General features: G+C 42.9%; 2 protein-coding genes across 3 annotated transcripts in view; both read right to left on the minus strand.

Moving 5' to 3' along the window:
- The window catches only part of LOC128880385 (uncharacterized), a 5,490-nt gene extending 4,700 nt beyond the window's left edge, over positions 1-790 (minus strand). Inside the window, exon 1 of the mRNA XM_054130418.1 lies at positions 404-790. Coding sequence (XP_053986393.1) covers positions 404-670 — 267 coding nt within the window. The 5' untranslated portion in view covers positions 671-790. The remainder of the gene's footprint in view (positions 1-403) is intronic.
- Positions 791-1,059: 269 nt separating this feature from the next.
- LOC128879924 (allatostatins) lies at positions 1,060-17,887 on the minus strand. 2 transcript variants are annotated; one of them, XM_054129497.1, is made up of 3 exons: positions 17,707-17,887; positions 3,496-3,764; positions 1,060-2,857 (listed from the first exon to the last, which is right to left on the minus strand). In XM_054129497.1, the coding sequence occupies exons 2-3, from the start codon at positions 3,754-3,756 to the stop codon at positions 2,537-2,539; spliced, it is 582 nt and encodes a 193-aa protein (XP_053985472.1). In that variant the 5' UTR covers positions 3,757-3,764; positions 17,707-17,887; the 3' UTR covers positions 1,060-2,536. The 2 variants fall into 2 exon arrangements, with proteins under 2 accessions (XP_053985472.1, XP_053985471.1); XM_054129496.1 differs by having other exon boundaries at positions 3,496-3,781; positions 17,707-17,884.
- Between the last annotated feature and the right edge of the window lie 647 nt (positions 17,888-18,534).

Raw genomic sequence — 18,534 nt, forward strand, 5'->3', positions numbered from 1 at the left:
TCCCTCCAATTTTCAGATCTCTCTATTCACAACAATTTATTTACGTGAATCACACTTGAAAAATAATGGAATTTTCTTTCTACTATTTTGCAGTGTTATTATGTGATTGTTGAGCTTCAAAGAGGGGCAATTTACTGCCCAGCTTTCGAATTGCGTAGCGCAGAGCAATTTTCAGATTTTAATCCAATCCTCCACGTAATCTGTCGAGCATTGCAAAAGTCCATGCGACGCGTTCATATTTTTTGTGTTGCTCATGGGAAGAAATTAAAACCTGAGCCTCGTTTGTACAAGTCGAAGACAATTAAGAATAATATAATTTAATTCTAGTGCGTGAATATTTATGAATTTACAGGACGTTGCGAATTTACTATCGACGTTGCGAACGGTTTAAACGAATACATACTTGCAGCTTTCCGTTTCTAGTCAGTATCAAGGCCCCAGCTCTGGCGAGATCGATCCCAGCGAGAGTGAAATCCTCGAAATTAGGCATACCAACAGCGTGCCTGGTCTCCAAAGGGAATACTATGTGACTGTCGTCCTTTGGTACACGATTGTCCACCCAATTCTCCGCAGTCTCCCATTGCAAGTCGGGAACCCAAAACTTTTCCACTCCGACGGTCATTTTCACCCCCAAAACGAGTAAAATATAAATTACCACTTCGTGCCACATGCTGCTCTGCGCAATTCTAAAATCTATCGACACGATCGCTTTAATTTTCCCGTTCGAGACTTAACGTACAATGTTCGCGGCTTTCATTTTATTTTAAATTTCAAAAGCTTTGCTATTTAGTTAAAAATGTAACGTAGTTTCGCGGAGACGAGTATTCCAAGGGTCCGGCGACGGTGAACTGACTCGCCTGATCTAAATCCCGAAGGGGGCGTGTCCGATCCACTGGTGGGCCGCTGCGGGATCGATCTATTTATCGTAATCGTTTCAATTTCAACGATTCCTCGCGCCAGCAGAAAAGTACCATCCGACGATGAAGCTTTTCCACGCACGTTTCATTTTCACCCCTGAAACTGAAATTTTTCAGGGGAAGGTTGAATAAGTTACGAATATTTTCTTTTTTCACCGGGGAACATTTATTCGATAAATCGTTAAACACAAGTTGGAACGTTTTCATAAAGAGACGTACAAGATTCACTGGCGGTGAAACACGAAGAAAATTCTGTGACAGGTGACAATCGGGCTTAATGTAAAATGACATTTCGTAATCGCAGATGACGCATATCCAATCGTTTAAATAATAACTCGATCGACGACATTTCTATACTCGATGCTCGCACGGACGCGTTCAGTCGAATTCACGAAAGGTGTTGTCACACCTGGGAAAGATCGGAATAAAAATGTAATTTCAATTGAATTTAATTATCAACGATCGCGTTCCACTTTAACGGTAACTCTTAATACTGCTCTATTTCTGTTCCACCACCTCGTATATAAACGTCAAATTGTTGTTGTTAAAGTAGAATGTGACCATTGTTTAAAATCATGTCTGCCCAGGTCTGCAATCGTTATTGCAAAAAGCAAAACCAAATTGACGACCTCTTAAGGGGAGGAGGAGAGGGGTAGACACCGAAGGACATCGATTCCTGATCTACGCAAAGACCAACGACATCACATTCTTTCTGTTGCAGGCAAGGCGATGACCAGAAGTGAAAACATGTTTTCTTAATAAATAATTCGTTTAATTATAAGCGAGTCGCTTAAGAGATACTTTGATATCCAGGACCTCTGAACCTCGACATTAAAACTTCAAAGCTCGGATATGGACGAGCCAATGCTATCGCCGCAGGGAGGTAAAAGAAATTGAACGAAATACACCTGTTCTATATTCCTATAGAACAAATATTATACTAGAACGCGACGGTTAATGGACCATATCAGGTAACGTAGCCCCGTGTACCATTTGCCATTTGCCATTTGCTGTACTTGCCGTTGCTGTTTTACTACATAATAAATGGTACACATTTATTTAATACTTTCAATGCCGGAGATACTCGTGAAAATAAATTGCGAAGCTAAAATTTTGTTCTCGTACAATCGGAAATTATATAATCTAACGTTTGTATTTCATTTTACAACCCAGGTCAAAGTTCACGAATCCTATCCGGACTTGTTTTTCTTAACACTCAATCTTCTAAATTCATTTATTTAATTTTTCAGTGAAAATCTCTGACAGCTACAGACGGGTGTGTTTGTTACACGTGTTTGTTAAACTTAGTAGTATTGTAAAATATTGTTTGGGGCGTGTGATTTATGTTGAATATAGCACAAAATTATCGACAGTGCAGCTCTGCAGGACCTTTCTTTGGGGCGTCCCCTCGGTTACGCATCCCGTTACAGTCGCAAGGAGAGAACAGATCGGAAAGGAGGCGTTGAAACTTCAAAACGTGTCTTTATTGGTGCGTTATCGTTATATTTCGTCTGACAACAGAACTCTGCGACATCGAAATAGAGCTACGTCGTTTACGCGAGCTGCTCCGCGGCCAGGTCCCTGGATCTGCCTCCGCGCGAAGCTTCCTCGACGAGTTCCTATTCCAACGAGTCGTCCTCGTCCTCGGACATCCTCTTGCCCAGGCCGAAGTGGTATCTCTGACCGAAAGCGTCGCTCGGTCTTTTACCGTTTCCTTCGACGGGTAAGCGCGCCGCCCTCTTGCCTAGGCCGAAGCTGTACGGTTGTATGGCGCGTTTCTCTTCGAGGAAGTCGTCCAGGTTCTCCTGGGAGCGGTAAGCCAGCGGCAGGTAGTCCAGGTTCATCCTGATGGGGTAGTCCGCGGTGTCGCTGCGTTTGCCCAGCCCGAAACTGTACTGCTTCGTTCGCTTGCCCAATCCGAATGAGTACTGGCGCCCTCTCTGGAAAGTTGAAGAAAATCGTAGGTTAGGTTAAGTCTGGCTCTCTGGAAAGTTGCAGGAATTTGTAGGTTAGGCTAGGTCTGGCGCCTTCTCCGGAAAGTTGGAGAAAATCGTAGGTTAGGTTTGATCTGGTCAAGTCTGGCTTCAAATGTTTGACTCAAATTCTTTTACATTGGCGATCTTCAGACTGCGGATCTTTATGCATTTATAGGAAATTTGAATGTACAAGAACCTACAAAATGCACACAATATGCAAGAATATAAAAAAAATTCAAAGTAAAGTTCATGTTACAATATTTGCAAAATAAAATAAATTCTTATTTAGGTTCAATTTTTGTAGGCACATTCGCGAAGATTTTATTTTGCATAAAGATGCGCAGTCTAGTGATCTTGAATCTTGGGTCTTCTGGTTCTACCAACCCAACTGTTAGTGATTGCGAATCTCGGGTTTCATGGTTCTACCAACCCAACTGTTGGTGATCCCGAATCTCGAGTCTCATGGTTCTACCAACCCAACCGTTTATGATCTTGAATCTCGTGTATCATGGTTTCTTTCGCGAACCAATGACTGTCCAGTTGTGGCCAGAGACCCACCTTGGAAGATCAGCTTGGAACGCGAAATAACGCTTGGAACTCACCTTGTCATCGCTGTTATCGACCCAACGTTTGCCAATTCCGAAGTTGTAAACGGGTAGCCTCTTATACTCCGACACGTAGGTGTACGCCCTCTTATCCGGGAACGTTTCGTCGAGTCCGGCGGAATTCAGCATCGAGTTGTAGTGTTGAAGATTCAAAGAGGATCCCGGTGACTCCTCCATGGCTGCTGCTGATTTTCCAACAACTCCCACCATGCAGACAAAAGCGATGCTGGTCGTTATCAAGCTCATTCTCGACCTCATTCTCGAGCCTGCGGATGTTTTGATTCTAAACAGACAACATTTTTTTCCCATTCTTGTCACGTCGCCGAAAGTTTGCTCGTTAACACCAACGGGAACAACGCGCGTTCGGCGAAGACGATATTTCATTCGGACGCGAGAGTTGCCCGCGAATATAATTAACATTAGATGCAATTTGTTTCTGGATTTCAGATTGAGTTGAAAAGTTTCGGATAAAATAACGAACAGGGGCAGGACGCCACGAAAATAGCTCGCTCGCTGTTATAATCCGCGGGGGAATTCGCTTTGTTTTACGCCTTCCTACGAGTCGCGAATTATCGATTCGATTCGCTTAGATGGAGTTGGTCTCTTCGGCAATGGAAGTAACTGAACTCGTAAAACGATGAGAATAGCTGTACAAGATGAATTCAACAGAAAATACGATCACTTTGACCTCGCCAAGGCCCTCTATCGATCATCCCGTTCGATACGCCATGAATATAAACACAAAAGACCAGTCTGCTGACACGTTACTTAAAAGCTTCTAAAGAAGCCTGGACGACGTCTGACGTCATGGGTCATATATGGGTCATTCATGGGTCATTTTGGCCCATTCCAAAGTTTCCTCTCAGGGACTATACCTACACTTGATTCTATTGGATTGTCTGAAAAGTGCACGTCGATTTTTGGTAGGTGGTTCTAATTAATTTCAGTAAATCAACTTCACTTATTAAATCTGATAAAAGATCACGAACCATGGATCGCGAACCTAGCCTCAAACCCTGGCAAACATGAAATCTTCCACGCGGGGTGTATCGAGCGCGGTCGAATCCGCACGCACGTATCGAGCTAATCTGCCGAACATCCGGAATCCGCGATTGCATTTAGAAAGAGAGATTAATCGTTGATCTGTCGAGGAATCGCCGTGACCACGATCGCCACCAGGCTGTTCAATATTCGATGAAAATCACGGTGCTCCTTGGTCGTGTTCGGTTGCAGGCTCGATTTAGTAGGATTCCACCTACGGACCAGGCAATCAGTGGGCGGACGTCCAAACTCCATAGGTTGGGCTTAATGAAAATCGCCAGAAATTCAACGATTTTGTTGAGCTTCGCGTTGGACGATGTCAACCGAGGCATGTGTCAATTAAAGGTCTGAGTTACTGTTCACGTCGATCTCGTTCTAGGATGACGTAGGTGGTTATGGTTGTCGCGTTTAGGCGCGTGCGGCAGTTATGGCTCTGGAGACCATAAGCGTTCTCGAATAGTGCCCCACCAGCTGGGGTTCGACGTAATTTTGACATCATTAACCCTTTAACTGCGGGTCAATTTTTACTGGAAATTCTAAGAGGGATGAAGGTGTGAATTTCAAAAAAATATGAGCTTGTAGGGGATGATGAGACGAAACTTTTTTATATTTACAGTTTATTCATAGAACGTTTAGTTTCAGAGATAAAGATCTTCAGAAGACCTTCTTCCTGAAATTTAATTTTTCCAACGAACTTCTAACGAAACTTCTCACTTTCCAATTTTTATTTTCGAAACTAAGCGTCGTATGAATAAACTATAAATATAAAAAAGTTTCGTCTCATCACCCCCTATAAACTGATATTTTTTAAAAATTGATTTAACGAATACAAACATTGCACAGTCAAGGGGTCAAGGGAATCACTAGGAACCACTTCGATCCACATCCTGTCTACCTTCTACTTAAGCCATTCAACTTCGAACATAATCAAAGATCTACCCTAAAATATCTAGCTCAGGAAAATCTTTTCAGCTTCGATTAGCTTAGATCCCGCCTCCGAAGGTTAAAATTTCCGCTGGCAACAATTTTCTGGATGTTTCATTTCTCGCGAGATGTCGTGAAAATTAAATCGGCCTCGATTCGAAGTGGCAGTCGCGTCGAGGAGAAGGCCAATACGGGAAAGCTCAAACACGCTTTTCCAGGGGTCGTTTCGTTTAATTTGCAGGATCTACAGTCGCCATTCCAAGGTTCCAGGTGTTACGAAAGAATTTCTCTGAATCATCAGCGTCCCTATAAATTCAATTTCTCGTGTTGGGGTTCCTGGATCGCCATCGCGTGCCTAATTTCACCGTGGTAGCACGCCGGACCCTAATAGGTTATGTTACCGTCGGATTTTTGCAATATAGATTGTTATTTCGTTCAACCCCAGCGTATACTTAACACTTATCTCCCCTTGAGCTAAGAAATGCATCGAAGGGAGTTTCTCGTTTATTTTAGGGGTGGCCAGTGAATACACTACGGATGTTTATTCATTTACTGCAAGTGAAAATGTCGGAAATATAATAGAAAATATATGAAACGTCAAAAATAAAGTTTAGAAGATGAAGCATACTTTCATTTAAACCATATATGGATGACAGTGCTTTTCACTGGAGACCAAAAGAAATTAACTCTGAAAGTTAAGTGTCGAAGAAAATGAATCCGAATGGAATACTTGAATCTCAATGAAGTTACAAAAACAAATACCATAATAAATGTTTGATTATATAGTTTCCAATAGTTCGTAAACAAAATTTAACCACACAGTGTTAAATCTTGGATCTCAATTCTTTATCAAAATTTTTTAAAATACTAATTTGAATAAACATCAGCGTTGTACCAATAAGTGAGCAGAGTTTCAGAATTTGTGACGGTCAACGCATTTAATCTCGATTCTTTGTTCACAAACTAGTTTTATAATTCCATCCTCAAAGAACGGAGAGTTGCCACCCCGTTCACTGCACTTGACAGATCATGCCTCCGAGTGACTTCCATTTTGTTTGACTTCAATTTTCGTCGTTAGATGACGCGGGACAAGCCGTGGGACAAGCCGTGGGACGAACGGATTAAAGAAACTTCACGTCGACTCTTTGGCGATGGATGCGCGAGATTAATTTATAGATGGAAATAACGTATTCTCATTCTCGGGCTTCTATTATTAAAACCTACCCTTTGTCTACACTTCAAATGGAATAATTCATTATGGATATTGTTATAAAATTAATTTTTAATCTTTCTACTAACGCAGGAAATGAAATTCTCTACTTACTCGCTTCTGGGTTAATGAAGGACGGAGATTCGTTTATTTTCTGAATTCCGACCTATGAATAATAATTAGACGTGAATAAAATGACATCGAACGAGTCGCCGTTTTGCATGAAATTTAAATTTCCTAGCCAAGATTTGAAGGCATAATCGCCCTCTGACCAAGTGAAATCGATGATCGCAACAGGTGTCTCGACTGGTAGGCGTCGCGACGGGAGTTTGTAATTTATTTTTTAATTACACGTCGCCTCCCGTTTTCATTTCGCGAGCGATATCAATCCGCGACGACTTCGTTCGCGTTGATTCGTTTAAACAAATTGAAATTCGTCATCACCGTTGGAAAATTTAAAAAAAAAAAGAATAAAAAATGAAAGGTAACCAGAAAAAAAGGCACGAATGAACCCGAGTGCGGCGTCGATTTCGCAAAATTGCGACGTCCCTTTGAAACGTCACCCTTTTTACTATCGGAGAACTGGGAGCTTTTTCTGGCGAACTTTCCATGGAATTTTTTGGGTGGCGCCGCTTTGAGCTCCGTGGCTAGCGAATCCGGAAAAGAACTCTCGAATGCTGTGAAGGCATGCGGAAATATCGGTCAATTTTTCACGGATCATCTGACGTGTTTTGGACGCATCAATCATTACGGTATATTAGAATCTAGATTCTTACTTGACCGGTAGAGATTCTCATTATTTTATAATTGTTTTGGGCAACATTTCACAGGTTAGGTAGCTGGTACTTTCCGTGGGTGCATAAAGAGAGCGTGGAAAATTATAGGACAATCACAAACGGACCTTTAATTTGATATTAAAGACAGTGTTGTAAGTAGATGCAGATTTTTTTGTATTTATAACGTTGAGTAATATGGAAAACATACAAAAAATATGCATGATGTATGTTGAATATATTCTATAGATGTAATATTGCGCGCTAAACGGCCGCAGTAGTGTAGGCTATGCGCTAGACGGCCACAGTAGTATAGACTTCGCGCTAGACAGCCGCGGTGCGTAGGCTACGCGCCAGACGGCCGCAGTAGTATAAGCTACGCTCCACCGGCGTACTCGCGCTCTAGTCGGGGTTTTCTGTTAATATCTCCTTAACCAAGCCTCGGACAACATTTCCGCTAAGGAAAAAGTTGTTTCAAATCACCCCCCGAATAACCCCTATCAAGGACCTCCGCCATTTTCCGGACACCCTGTATTACCTTGCATCATAAATGCATAAAAGCCGCAGTCCACTTACGAGAAACTGAATCCATGTTGACATTCGAGGTTACTCAAAGGTCCTCAATGGTTTCGTAAAATCGCGTACGTCGCGGTGTGAACGCCAGCGGAGCGTGAAGGGTGACTGGTCACGGATTAGCATAATTGGAAACGAGCCGCGGACGTTGAATTCCTTTCGTTCTGATCGCGTTTTCCGACTCCCTCGTTCGCGGGCGATAAACGACGGTAGTTGCGACGCCCGACGGCGCCGTGTTCACGATGCGCTGCGTAACGAAGTGGATTATTAGCATCCGTGTGCAGACACGTACGCAAACAACGACGAGGGGCAAGGGTGTCGGATCGATACGGAAAAATTGCAAAATATCGAGGCCTGCGAGCAGGTTAATTCGATTGCCGTTCCGAAGCATTCGGGACGTTCGATTACAAGGAATATTTATTTTCTTGGATGTTTCCGCAACAGAGAAGATCACGGGCACAAAGACTTGCAGGGGAATGGAATTCATCGAGGGGAATCTGAGAGAGTTAATAAAATCTACTGGCGGTCCCAGATGTTTACAAATATGTAGTATAGTGTCTTACCTTTGTGTAGTTTAATTTCAATTTTATCTGGTAAATAAAATCGGCACTATTGTGCTTCCCATTTACGATGGACAACGAAGGAACCAGCTGATACTCTCTATTTTTTTTATTATGAAATATGTGTCTAAATATTTCTTTTAATTACTGTCTTAATATGTTGAATGAAATATGTCCTATTGTGCTTCCCATTTGCGATGGACGACGAAGAGCTAATGCTTCCTCTTTTTTTTTTATTATCAAATATATGTGTTGATACTTATTTCGAATACAGTTTTAATCTCTCGACTAAAATTGCCACTATTACGCTTCGAATCAAATTAATAAATTTTTAAATTTGTTAATTCGCGCATAAAACAAATTTTGTCACGGTATCTACCCACCACGACTCACGAATCGAGAATCGAAGCTCCGTAAATTCAAGAAACGCTTACAATAAAACTCCTAATATCGCCCGAGCGGGAAATCAAGTTTATTCGATCGAGGAAGCGCGACAAAGCGCGTGGCTTTTTCACGCCTGTTAAATTTTCAGTTGCCTCATGGTTTCGTTTTGTTCGAGCGTACGAACGACGGGACACAGCGGCCGATGGGCGTCGTTTGAATGGCTCGTGGCTATCGGTGGAAAATTGTCGCGATAAGTACGACAATGAACGACGAAAGATCCGTCTGGATACTATTGGTTATATAGAAAATAATTTACCAACCGACTGGACACTTAGGAAGTTTGAAATTGTACAGGAGTCGTGCGGCTCATTTCACGTGTCTTCGGCGGACGTGAAACAGTATACAGATCTAATTTTAGATGCGGAGTTTCAATCGATGATGCAGACCAAGAAGCAAAGAGATATGCACTTCAATAAAGCATCGGGCAGCTTCAGCGAAATACTGAATTTAACTCCATTCGTTTTTCAATTAAGAATTTTCATTAGAAGCTACTTTTAAAAGTAGCCAGGTTAAGGCGTTTAACCTCCCCCCAAGGATCCCCTTCGAACGCTTTAACAGATACTCGCAAGCTATCGTTGCTGGCAAGCTTAAAACTGGGGATTAAGCGTAACTCTCCGAGTCCTTGGCGAGTTCCGCGAGGTTTAAAGAACTTTCCACGAAAGGACCATTTTTCAGAGCAGATTACACCGCGCCGGTCGAGGAAAAATCGTGACGCTCCGCGTTGGACGCTCGTAGCTCGTCCGAGCTTTCGAAACAGAATTAAACGGCACGAAGACTGATGGGGGTCGAGATCAGTGAAGAATAAGCCGGAGGACGTTCGACACGACGGTATCGGATACTCCTCGAGCCGAAAGGGCACTTCCTGTACAGTCACCGCCATTTTTCATTCGCAGTTTAAAGCCTCTCCTCCCTCTCGCAACGTTTTGATTGATCGACGGAAAGGTATCGCGCTCCTTCGAGACACGTGCTCGCATAATCTCAACTATGGTCGACTGATTGTCCGCGGTGGTGGGTTTCGAGGACTTGTAAGGCGTCAGGGGGCAACGTTTCGAAACGGAGCGCTGCGTGATGCATTTTCAGTCCAAGATGGACGTTTCACGAGGAAACCGATGACTGACGAGAGTGAGGAAAATTGTTGAATAAAATTTTTCTCTGGTGAATTTCTATTTGATGCAAACAAGGATAGAAGTTTGGAAAAATGAAAAAAGATGCTCTATTCTCGACGATCATCTTCAATCCAAGATGGATGCTCAACAAACAAGGACAGAAAATTCAATAAAGGAAAGAAGATGCTCTATCCAGACGATCATCGTCAAACCAAGATGGAGGCTCAACAAACAAGGACAGAAGATTGAATAAAGGAAAGAAGATACTCTATCCAGACGATCATCCTCAATCCAAGATGGAGACTTAAAAAACAAGTACAGAAGATTCAATAACTAATTTATTAATTCTTCCCTAACATTAAGAAGGAAGCCTCCTTTCTCACTTCCCTTTAGAATACTCTTTCTCCAGCTATCAGCCTTCATCAAAATGAAGTACATCCGTCTTCAGCCCCTCCCCCGCAGCTCCAATTCTAAAACCATCCGGTCATTTTTTCTTCCAGGAAAGAAGAAAACCGTGTCCGGCGACACTCCGGGTAATTCAAAGCGTACGTCGACGTAAATCAGACCGTGTCGCGGACGATTCGCAGAATTTGCAGACGGAAGCGCGGCTGATGGAGTCGCCCGAGTATCGTCGTCGCTTTTCTACGATCCACTACGTGGCCGGAAATGGGATTAACGCACCCCTCGGTGCGCCTCGGGCTGGGCCAACGGCGATTCGCTAATTAAATTTTAAGCTACCTCTTATTTCCCAGCCCGAGCTCGGCCACCCTTGTTTGATGGACACTCGCATGTCATCCTTATTTCCGCTAATGAGATCGAATTTTCTTTCGGCAAGAGATGGCCTACCCTGCGTGGGCTCTGACTAAGTTATTATTCAGCTTTCCCTTTTTATTAAAGGAGGTACAAATTGGATGAAACTGGATAAATTCTAAAATTATTTGACAATTTCTTTTCATTCCTCTTTGTTGGAGTAGTAACCAGAAATAGAAGAAGCCAATGGTAACAGAGTTTATTTCGAGCCTCCCCACGTAAACAACAGGATGATGCACTCTGAGGAATTCTAGCAGTTTGCAGGTAATGGAAACGAACTGGATAAATTCTAAAATTATTTGACAATTTCTTTTTATTCCTCTTTGTACGAGTAGTAACCAGAAATAGAAGAAGCCAACTTTAACAGGGTTTACTTCGAGCCTCTCCCTCGTAAACAATAACAGAGGGGTGGCCTGATGAACTGCACGTGAGCCTCTTGGAAAGGGATGCGTTTCTCTCGTTATTATCATCGATCTTATCGCCTCTTGCGGACAGGTTCTCGTACTCCGTGGTCCGGAAATGAGATTAACGTCACTTCTCGATATTTCTCTCTCGGGAGACGAGAAACCTGCCCCCCTGGTGCGAAATCAAACCTCATTAGACCGCCAGCGTCTCCGCCACATCTTTACGACGTTTCCCTTGCTTGCTGGCGACGACACATTCCCCTGCGGCGATTTCATAAAAACATTCCTCTTCGTCAGTTCGTTCTCGTCGGTATAATACAATGTCATTCGCCACGCAGTCGAAATCCTCGTTAAAAAATAAGTCGAAATTGTGGAATACATTTTTCTCGTACGATGCTTTCTTCTCGAGATAATTGTCATCGAGTCTCCGCGCAGGTGAAGTTAGCGCCACGTTGCGCGCGCAGTCCAACATGGCGTCATGCTCAACTGCGCCGGACCGCGCTACCGCTCGACATCTTCAATATCGTTTATCTCGTAAAGAAAGGCTCGAATGAAAAATTTTCAATATACAATTTCGACTTAGTTTTGGCCAAGGAATGAAAGCATCACAAATTTGATCCAAATAGAACTTGGTATTCTTCGTTCGTCTCTTGTGGAGTAGTCTACAACTCAAGTATGCAGTCATTTGTCCTGGAGAAATTTTTTTTTAGCACTTTTCCAAGGAAATGGAATACCAGATGGATAGTTCGAGTATTTCGATAATTCGGAATTGTTCAAGTTTGTAATTTCCAAGTTAAAAGTGTTCACATGGAAGTTGCGTTATCGATTAATTCGACTAAGCCCTGAAAAACATCAAGGCAGGTTTGTCTGAAGAAAATTTACAAACTTGCGCGTCCCGTCAATTCGCGACAAGAGGCGTTAGCGTTGCACCCGGCGCTTTACGTTATTGCCATTAAATAAACGTCACATTGACGGCACCGGCGCTACATCAACCGAGGAATGTGAGTCGAGGACGGAAACAGTGACGACACACGTACCGTGATCACTCATAAAAATCGCGATGCTTCTTTGTATTGCTGTCATTGCAAAGTACGTCGCTCGACGAATTTCACGCACCGCGAGACATTTCCAATAACGTCGCTGCCTCCTGCCGCGGCATCGTCTGCGAAAGCAATCTCGTTACAGTACACCCTGGAAAGATCACCCTTCTCCGTACGATTCTCCATATCCTCCGTTCGACGTAAAGTCAATTCGCGATCTGTCTCCATAATTCAGAAACCTTCCACCACTGGAATATCGACAAATATTGGGGAAAAGGTTCCGTAGTCCTTTCGACGGGATTAACCTCTCCTTTATACTACCTACACGGGGCGACCCAAATCAATTTATTGCCCAATTATTCCTCGAACTTTCCGTATCTCGTGAAACGGTTTTCGAAAAGGTATGGATTGCGATGGAATAACCTGCCAGGCGATGTGGTCCCATGGTGGAATTGAAGTTAAAGCAGAATATAAGACTGTATCGCCTTCCAGTCGTATCGGTCCGCAAATAAAATTTCATCAAATCCTAAATCCAACATTATAACCGACTAGATAGCGATCTATAGGCCACGTTTAATCGCGGAAAAGTCTTATTCGTCGTGCAATCTTTTTATAATGCGCCCCAGAAGTGCCGAGTCGTATTGGCCCGCCATGGTAACCGCCTAAGGAGCTCCACGAAAGGTGCTGGGCTCGTAACAACGACGAATTCACCGCTTGAAACCAAACTCCGCCAAATGAACCTTCCCGCGAGTAAACTTGGTAGGACGTAGATTTCGATGAAGGCTGCGCCCGACCTGATTAGCCCAGTTTCGTATTTCATTCGCGCGAAATAACGCGCCGGCGGGAAATAATGCCGCGTGTGTTATACGCTCGCGAGTGGTCTGGCTTATAAGCAACAAAAAGTCCGGCAATAACGGCGCTCTAATAACCACGCTTGATCCGCGCTTTTCTCTCTTCCCTTTGTCTTCCCCCATACCCGCAACACGTCGCTTCCGTCCTTTTTCGTTCTTCCCCTTACCTGCCTCGTGCTGCCTCGGTCACTTCGGCCCGAGACACCCAGCGGCACGGACACCACGCGCAACGGCTATTACACGCTCTTCGTTGCCACTTTCCCGGCAATATTCGCCCCAATTTGTCGGACACGCGCCTCGAATTACGCGACGACACCCCGGATTGCGACAACGACGCGATTTATTGCCACGGCCCGACGAGGACTTACGCGTTTCGAATATCGCGGAGTCTGGTCGTTCCAGGGGACCCGATAGCGCGTATAAACCGTCTGGCTTTAAGTATCGCGGATATTTAAATATTTAAAAAATTTCAAGGTGAATTCTCCCTCGAATGTGCAAAATTTCTTTACAACGACCGTAGTCTGGCAATTTTGAACATTTTTTATTTGTTCTACGTTGTGCCAGAAAGGGCAACTCGGGAGTTATAAAAAAAAAGATTTGGTTTTTCGAGGTGAATCAATTTTATTGTATTTTTTTTTTTTTTTATCTAACACTCGAACGACAAAGAACTTTTTTTAACGAATTTTATGGGGTTCGACGATAACATGGATATATATAAAAAAAAAAAAAAAAAAATGGGGTGTTGTACAGCGTCGACCCTGCCGTGTCGCTTTCGCGAGAGTCCCTCCTCCAATTTGTGAGGTTCGCAGCTATCGGCAACTGTCATCCTAAATTCGCCCACGTCACGTGGCCCACACTAATGAATAAACACACGGTATCTCAGCGCCTTAATAGTTGTTTGCGTCGGTGAAAAGCGAACGAAGAGCAAATAAGGAAGTAGAACCCGGTAGACTTGACCGTCGCCTATTAGCTATTTTGTACGGCGAAACATCGATTACGCCCTTTTAATAACGACAGGTCCCTTCGATGAACGGTAAATATTTGTTTATAATCATCATAATTGCGAGTTTAATTTTGAAAAATATCGAGATCCCACTGATATCATTCTAGATGGGATTAATTATTATTATTATTCGCAGTGATCGAATTCGTATACAGTTTGGATTTAAATAAAGAATAGGAGAAGTGGAATGGAAGGTTGACGGGATATCGACCTATTCCACTTAGGTGGACCGTTGTCTCGTACTACTCGTTTATATCATTCCAGATGGGATTAATTATTATTATTATTATTCGCAGTTACCGAATTCGTATACAGTTTGGATTTAAATAAAGGATAGGAGAAGTGAAATGGAAGGCTGACGGTATATCGACCTATTCCACTTAGGCGGACCGTTGTCTCATACTACTGCGACATTCTTTCTTCAATCGGAAGAGGTTCCTCTGTACCAAGGCATTTTTGTTGGTATGTAGGGTGTTCGTAGAGTCAGTGACTAAGCTTTATAGAGCCCGTTTAATTCATTGAAATGATCCAAAATATTATACTAATTAATGCCTCGAATTGTTTCTGTTTGACGTTGGTGAGTGTTGTCAGACATTCGCAAATGTTAACAAACGTTACCAAACACTTAGAAATATTAACAAACGTTAACAAAATAAATGTTAATAAACGTAAATGTTAATGAACGTTACCAAACGTTCGGGACTGTTAACAAATACGTCATCGAACCTTTCTTCCAACCTCTTCAACCCACTCGACTCCCCAAAACGTCTAGTTTTTCGCATGAACCGCTTCATAGTGGAATTTATCGCGCTTAACCGTTCACGTTTCACCGTAACGACCCAATGAATCCACTTCGCGATCCTACGCAATTTGAAATGCATCAAGCGACGTTCCCCCCCCCCCCCCCCCGTCGCATATTTTCCAATCACGTCGAGCCGTGTCCCAACTAATAATCCAAGTATCTCGAAAGCGACGAACGACCCGCGGAAGTTCCCCGTTTGACTGCAAGCCCTCGATTATCTCCCCTCTATCTGAACCAGGCGCCGTCGGAACTCCGCGCAGAATAAGTTATTCGCAAAGATTGCAGCTGACAACTTTTTCCCCCCGCGAACTTGCTGGAAACGGAAGTTTCGATATCAATTTTCGCGACGACGGCCGTAAACAACAAACGAGATCCACTGCGACGATACGGGGGAAGGAGAATCCCGTTGTTTCGTGAAACTCGGACGTGAAATTACCGGATACAGATTGAACGTCTCGAACTATTTCTCTGTTTAACGTTGACGAGTGTTGTCAGATATTTCCAAACGCCACCAAACATTCGTAAACGTTGCACTAATTTTCTTTCAACCTTCTCAATTCACTTAACTCTCTGAAATGTCTTGTCTTTTCCAAAATTGTGTCACAGTGGAATCAATTGTTTCTGTTTAACGTTAGTGAGTGTTGCCAGACATTTCCAAACGTCACCAAACACCACCAAACGTTACCAAAACTTTCTTCCAACCTTCTAAACTCGCTCCTATCCCCAAAATGTTCCTGATTCGAGATTGATTCCTAAATCGAGAATGAATTGATGTTGCAATGAATTAATTTTTTCCATAAACATTTGTATAAAATTTTGTATACTCCATTTCTGAATCCTGTCTGGCTCTGCATGGTTGACTCTGAAGATCAGGTTAGAGATTACTGCATAAAGCATCGCATAAACCCTAAATGGTATTCATAACCACGTATACCCCAGCTCGAGAGTAATTGTAAGGTTAGAGACATTTATTATCTATCTTCCGAATTGAATTGTTAATCCAAACACGAGAAGGGTCGAACTTTGTAATTGGCTGACATTTACAGCAGCGTGTAATTCGAGTACTGTGGTATTCATACAAAATAGTTGAGTATTTCGACGTTAAGGATTCCTTTTGAATAATTTCCGATTATACCTTCGGAGGATCCAGGTTGCTCGGAGCCCCTCATTAATTCGGTGAATAGGAATGCAATAGTCTTTCTATTAATTAATGAAATGGATAGTCCATTGTCGAAAAGAACCACGGACTGTGCAATCAAACGAAATTATTTCTATGTCTATTTCTTTGTCGAATTCTCATTCTCCTCGAGCAAACGTACAAGCATACAGTGGACATAATAATTTTGCATAAATTAATTGCGAGTACCGAGGGAAAAAATAATTAGGTTAAAAGTATTTTATAAACAGATGGAACGTGTAAAATATGAAATTGAAATTATAGATATTTTGGAGAAACATACTTTGAGCTAGCCTAAAAGGTAAAGTGAACGCGGAATGAAATCACCGTTAAAACAGTCGTAATGGCAATTAATTAAGCGTCAAAGTTGGTGGAATTTTTTATTCATGAGGTCCTGAAAGCGGTCACCTGTTGCGCGAAGAAATAAGTACTAATCAATAACGACCACAAGTTGGACATAAATTGCTCGAATTTTGAAATCCTATTTTTGTATCGTATTGCAAAATGTTTGAGATTTAAATATTCTTAAATAATCATGGATATCATAGTTTAGATCTTACCGTAGAAATCGTTCAAGAATCAAAGAAAGAAAACCACGGACGACGACAGAAATGATTAGTTTAAAATAATGAACAAATTAATAACCAGCAACGATGATAAAAACCCTAACTGCAAACCGTAAAAAGATTCTAATCCATCGTAGAACTGAATTACAAATTAATCAGGGCGAAGTGAAGAGAATTTTTTAATTCAAACGAAAGGTAAATTAAATAGAAATTCAGTTAAAATATAGCGGTTTATAGCGGTGTGAAAATACTAAGAAAAATCCAACTGTAAACAAAACCTACAAGCAACGACATAAAATCGCACGAACTGCTCCTTAATGGCAAAAATTCAAATTGGAGATGAAAGATAAGACGAGGATTTGAAATTTTCAAAATGGACACTGATAATAGGCTTGGCAAGGTGGTTACTGGAGGCTTAGAATACATTTGAGAGGCTCTTTATTTCGTGGCAAAAATTGAAATTGGGAGTGAGAGATAAAGATGGTATATAAATTTTCAAAATGAACATTTTTATAAGAGACATTACATTACGGAAGGCTTAGATAACACTTGGGAGGCTTAGAAAACACTTGATTTATTAAAGGACACTTCGACCACAGGGCGTAACAGTTTGCAAAAAGAGAATGAAAATTTTACCCCAAAGTTGAGAGCACTTAGACACCACAAAGACCTCCAAACCCCCAGTCTTGAAAGAAGACGCTTCCCCAACACGATTAAAAAAATTGCAACGAGAAATTTCAAAACTACTTTCAAAATGTAAATTTCCATTTCCGTTTCTCTCCCAACACGATCCAAAAAAAATTGCATCCAGGCGTTAATCGAGAGACACTTGCCCCGGGGACCACGGGGTGACACACAAAAACGGTCACAGCGTTTGTCAAAGCTCGAGCGTAATCGCGTCTTTCGAAGTGAAAAGCCGCTCACCTGTTGCTGGAAAAGCGACGGGACGAGTTCGTTTTCCTCTGGGGAATCGAAAGACCGCCGGTTGTCCTTTGCGTGGATGCTCACGTGACTCGCAGCTGAAGGAGCGTCAGGAGTTGACTGGACGACGTCGGGCACCGCGACTTTGCTGTCTACGCGGGAATGGCGAGCGGGGTATCGCGACGCCACCCTTTATACGTGTGTAAGCCGGTGGTGTACGTGACCGGCGTTTATGTGTACGCGCGTAACGCGTGTCCTCTCTCTGTCTTGCCCACCCCCGACGGCTCTGCTGTTACCCGTCCTGTCTTCCTCGCGCGGCGTCTCCAACCTTTTGCGCATACGCGCGATCCACCGTCGCCGATGGGCATTCAATTCTCTCCGCCGGGAGCTTCGAGCAAGGTGGTCGAGTCGCTGGAATCCTTAAACGACGCTAAATCCTCGTGTTCGGCAGTTAGGGTGGGTTAGTTACGGAGTTTCGGGGGTGAAAAGGTACTGGGTTGATTGGGGAGGCTTCGAACGGGATGCTGGATAACCGTGGCAGGTAGTTTGCCACCTGGGGGAAGGAGTTTTAATCTTGCTGGGAGAATTGGTAGGTGACTTTGTTAAACGTGTCAGGGTGTACGAGTGTCAGCCTTAGGGGATGTCCCGGGTCCACTGATGGGGGATTGATTAGGTGATGTGACGTTATGGGGATTAATAGTTCGATCGTTTTGGGTCGATCACTCCTAGTGTGTTTGATAGTTGGAAATGAAGGGGACTTTAAGCTCCCCCCCAGTACTTCACATGAATGGTGTACTCCAGCGCCATTAGTTCTCGTGCTCGCCGTGATCC

This window comes from Hylaeus volcanicus, chromosome 7, assembly GCF_026283585.1.
Source record: "Hylaeus volcanicus isolate JK05 chromosome 7, UHH_iyHylVolc1.0_haploid, whole genome shotgun sequence".
NCBI lineage: Eukaryota > Metazoa > Arthropoda > Insecta > Hymenoptera > Colletidae > Hylaeus > Hylaeus volcanicus.

What these genes read in the sequence shown, in the direction of transcription:
- LOC128879924 (XM_054129497.1), bottom strand. Translation starts at nt 3,756, where the DNA reads ATGAGGTCGAGAATGAGCTTGATAACGACCAGCATCGCTTTTGTCTGC. An exon ending in TCGATAACAGCGATGACAAG is followed by an intron (nt 2,858 to 3,495) that starts GTGAGTTCCAAG and finishes TCAACTTTCCAG; the next exon opens with AGAGGGCGCCAGTACTCATT.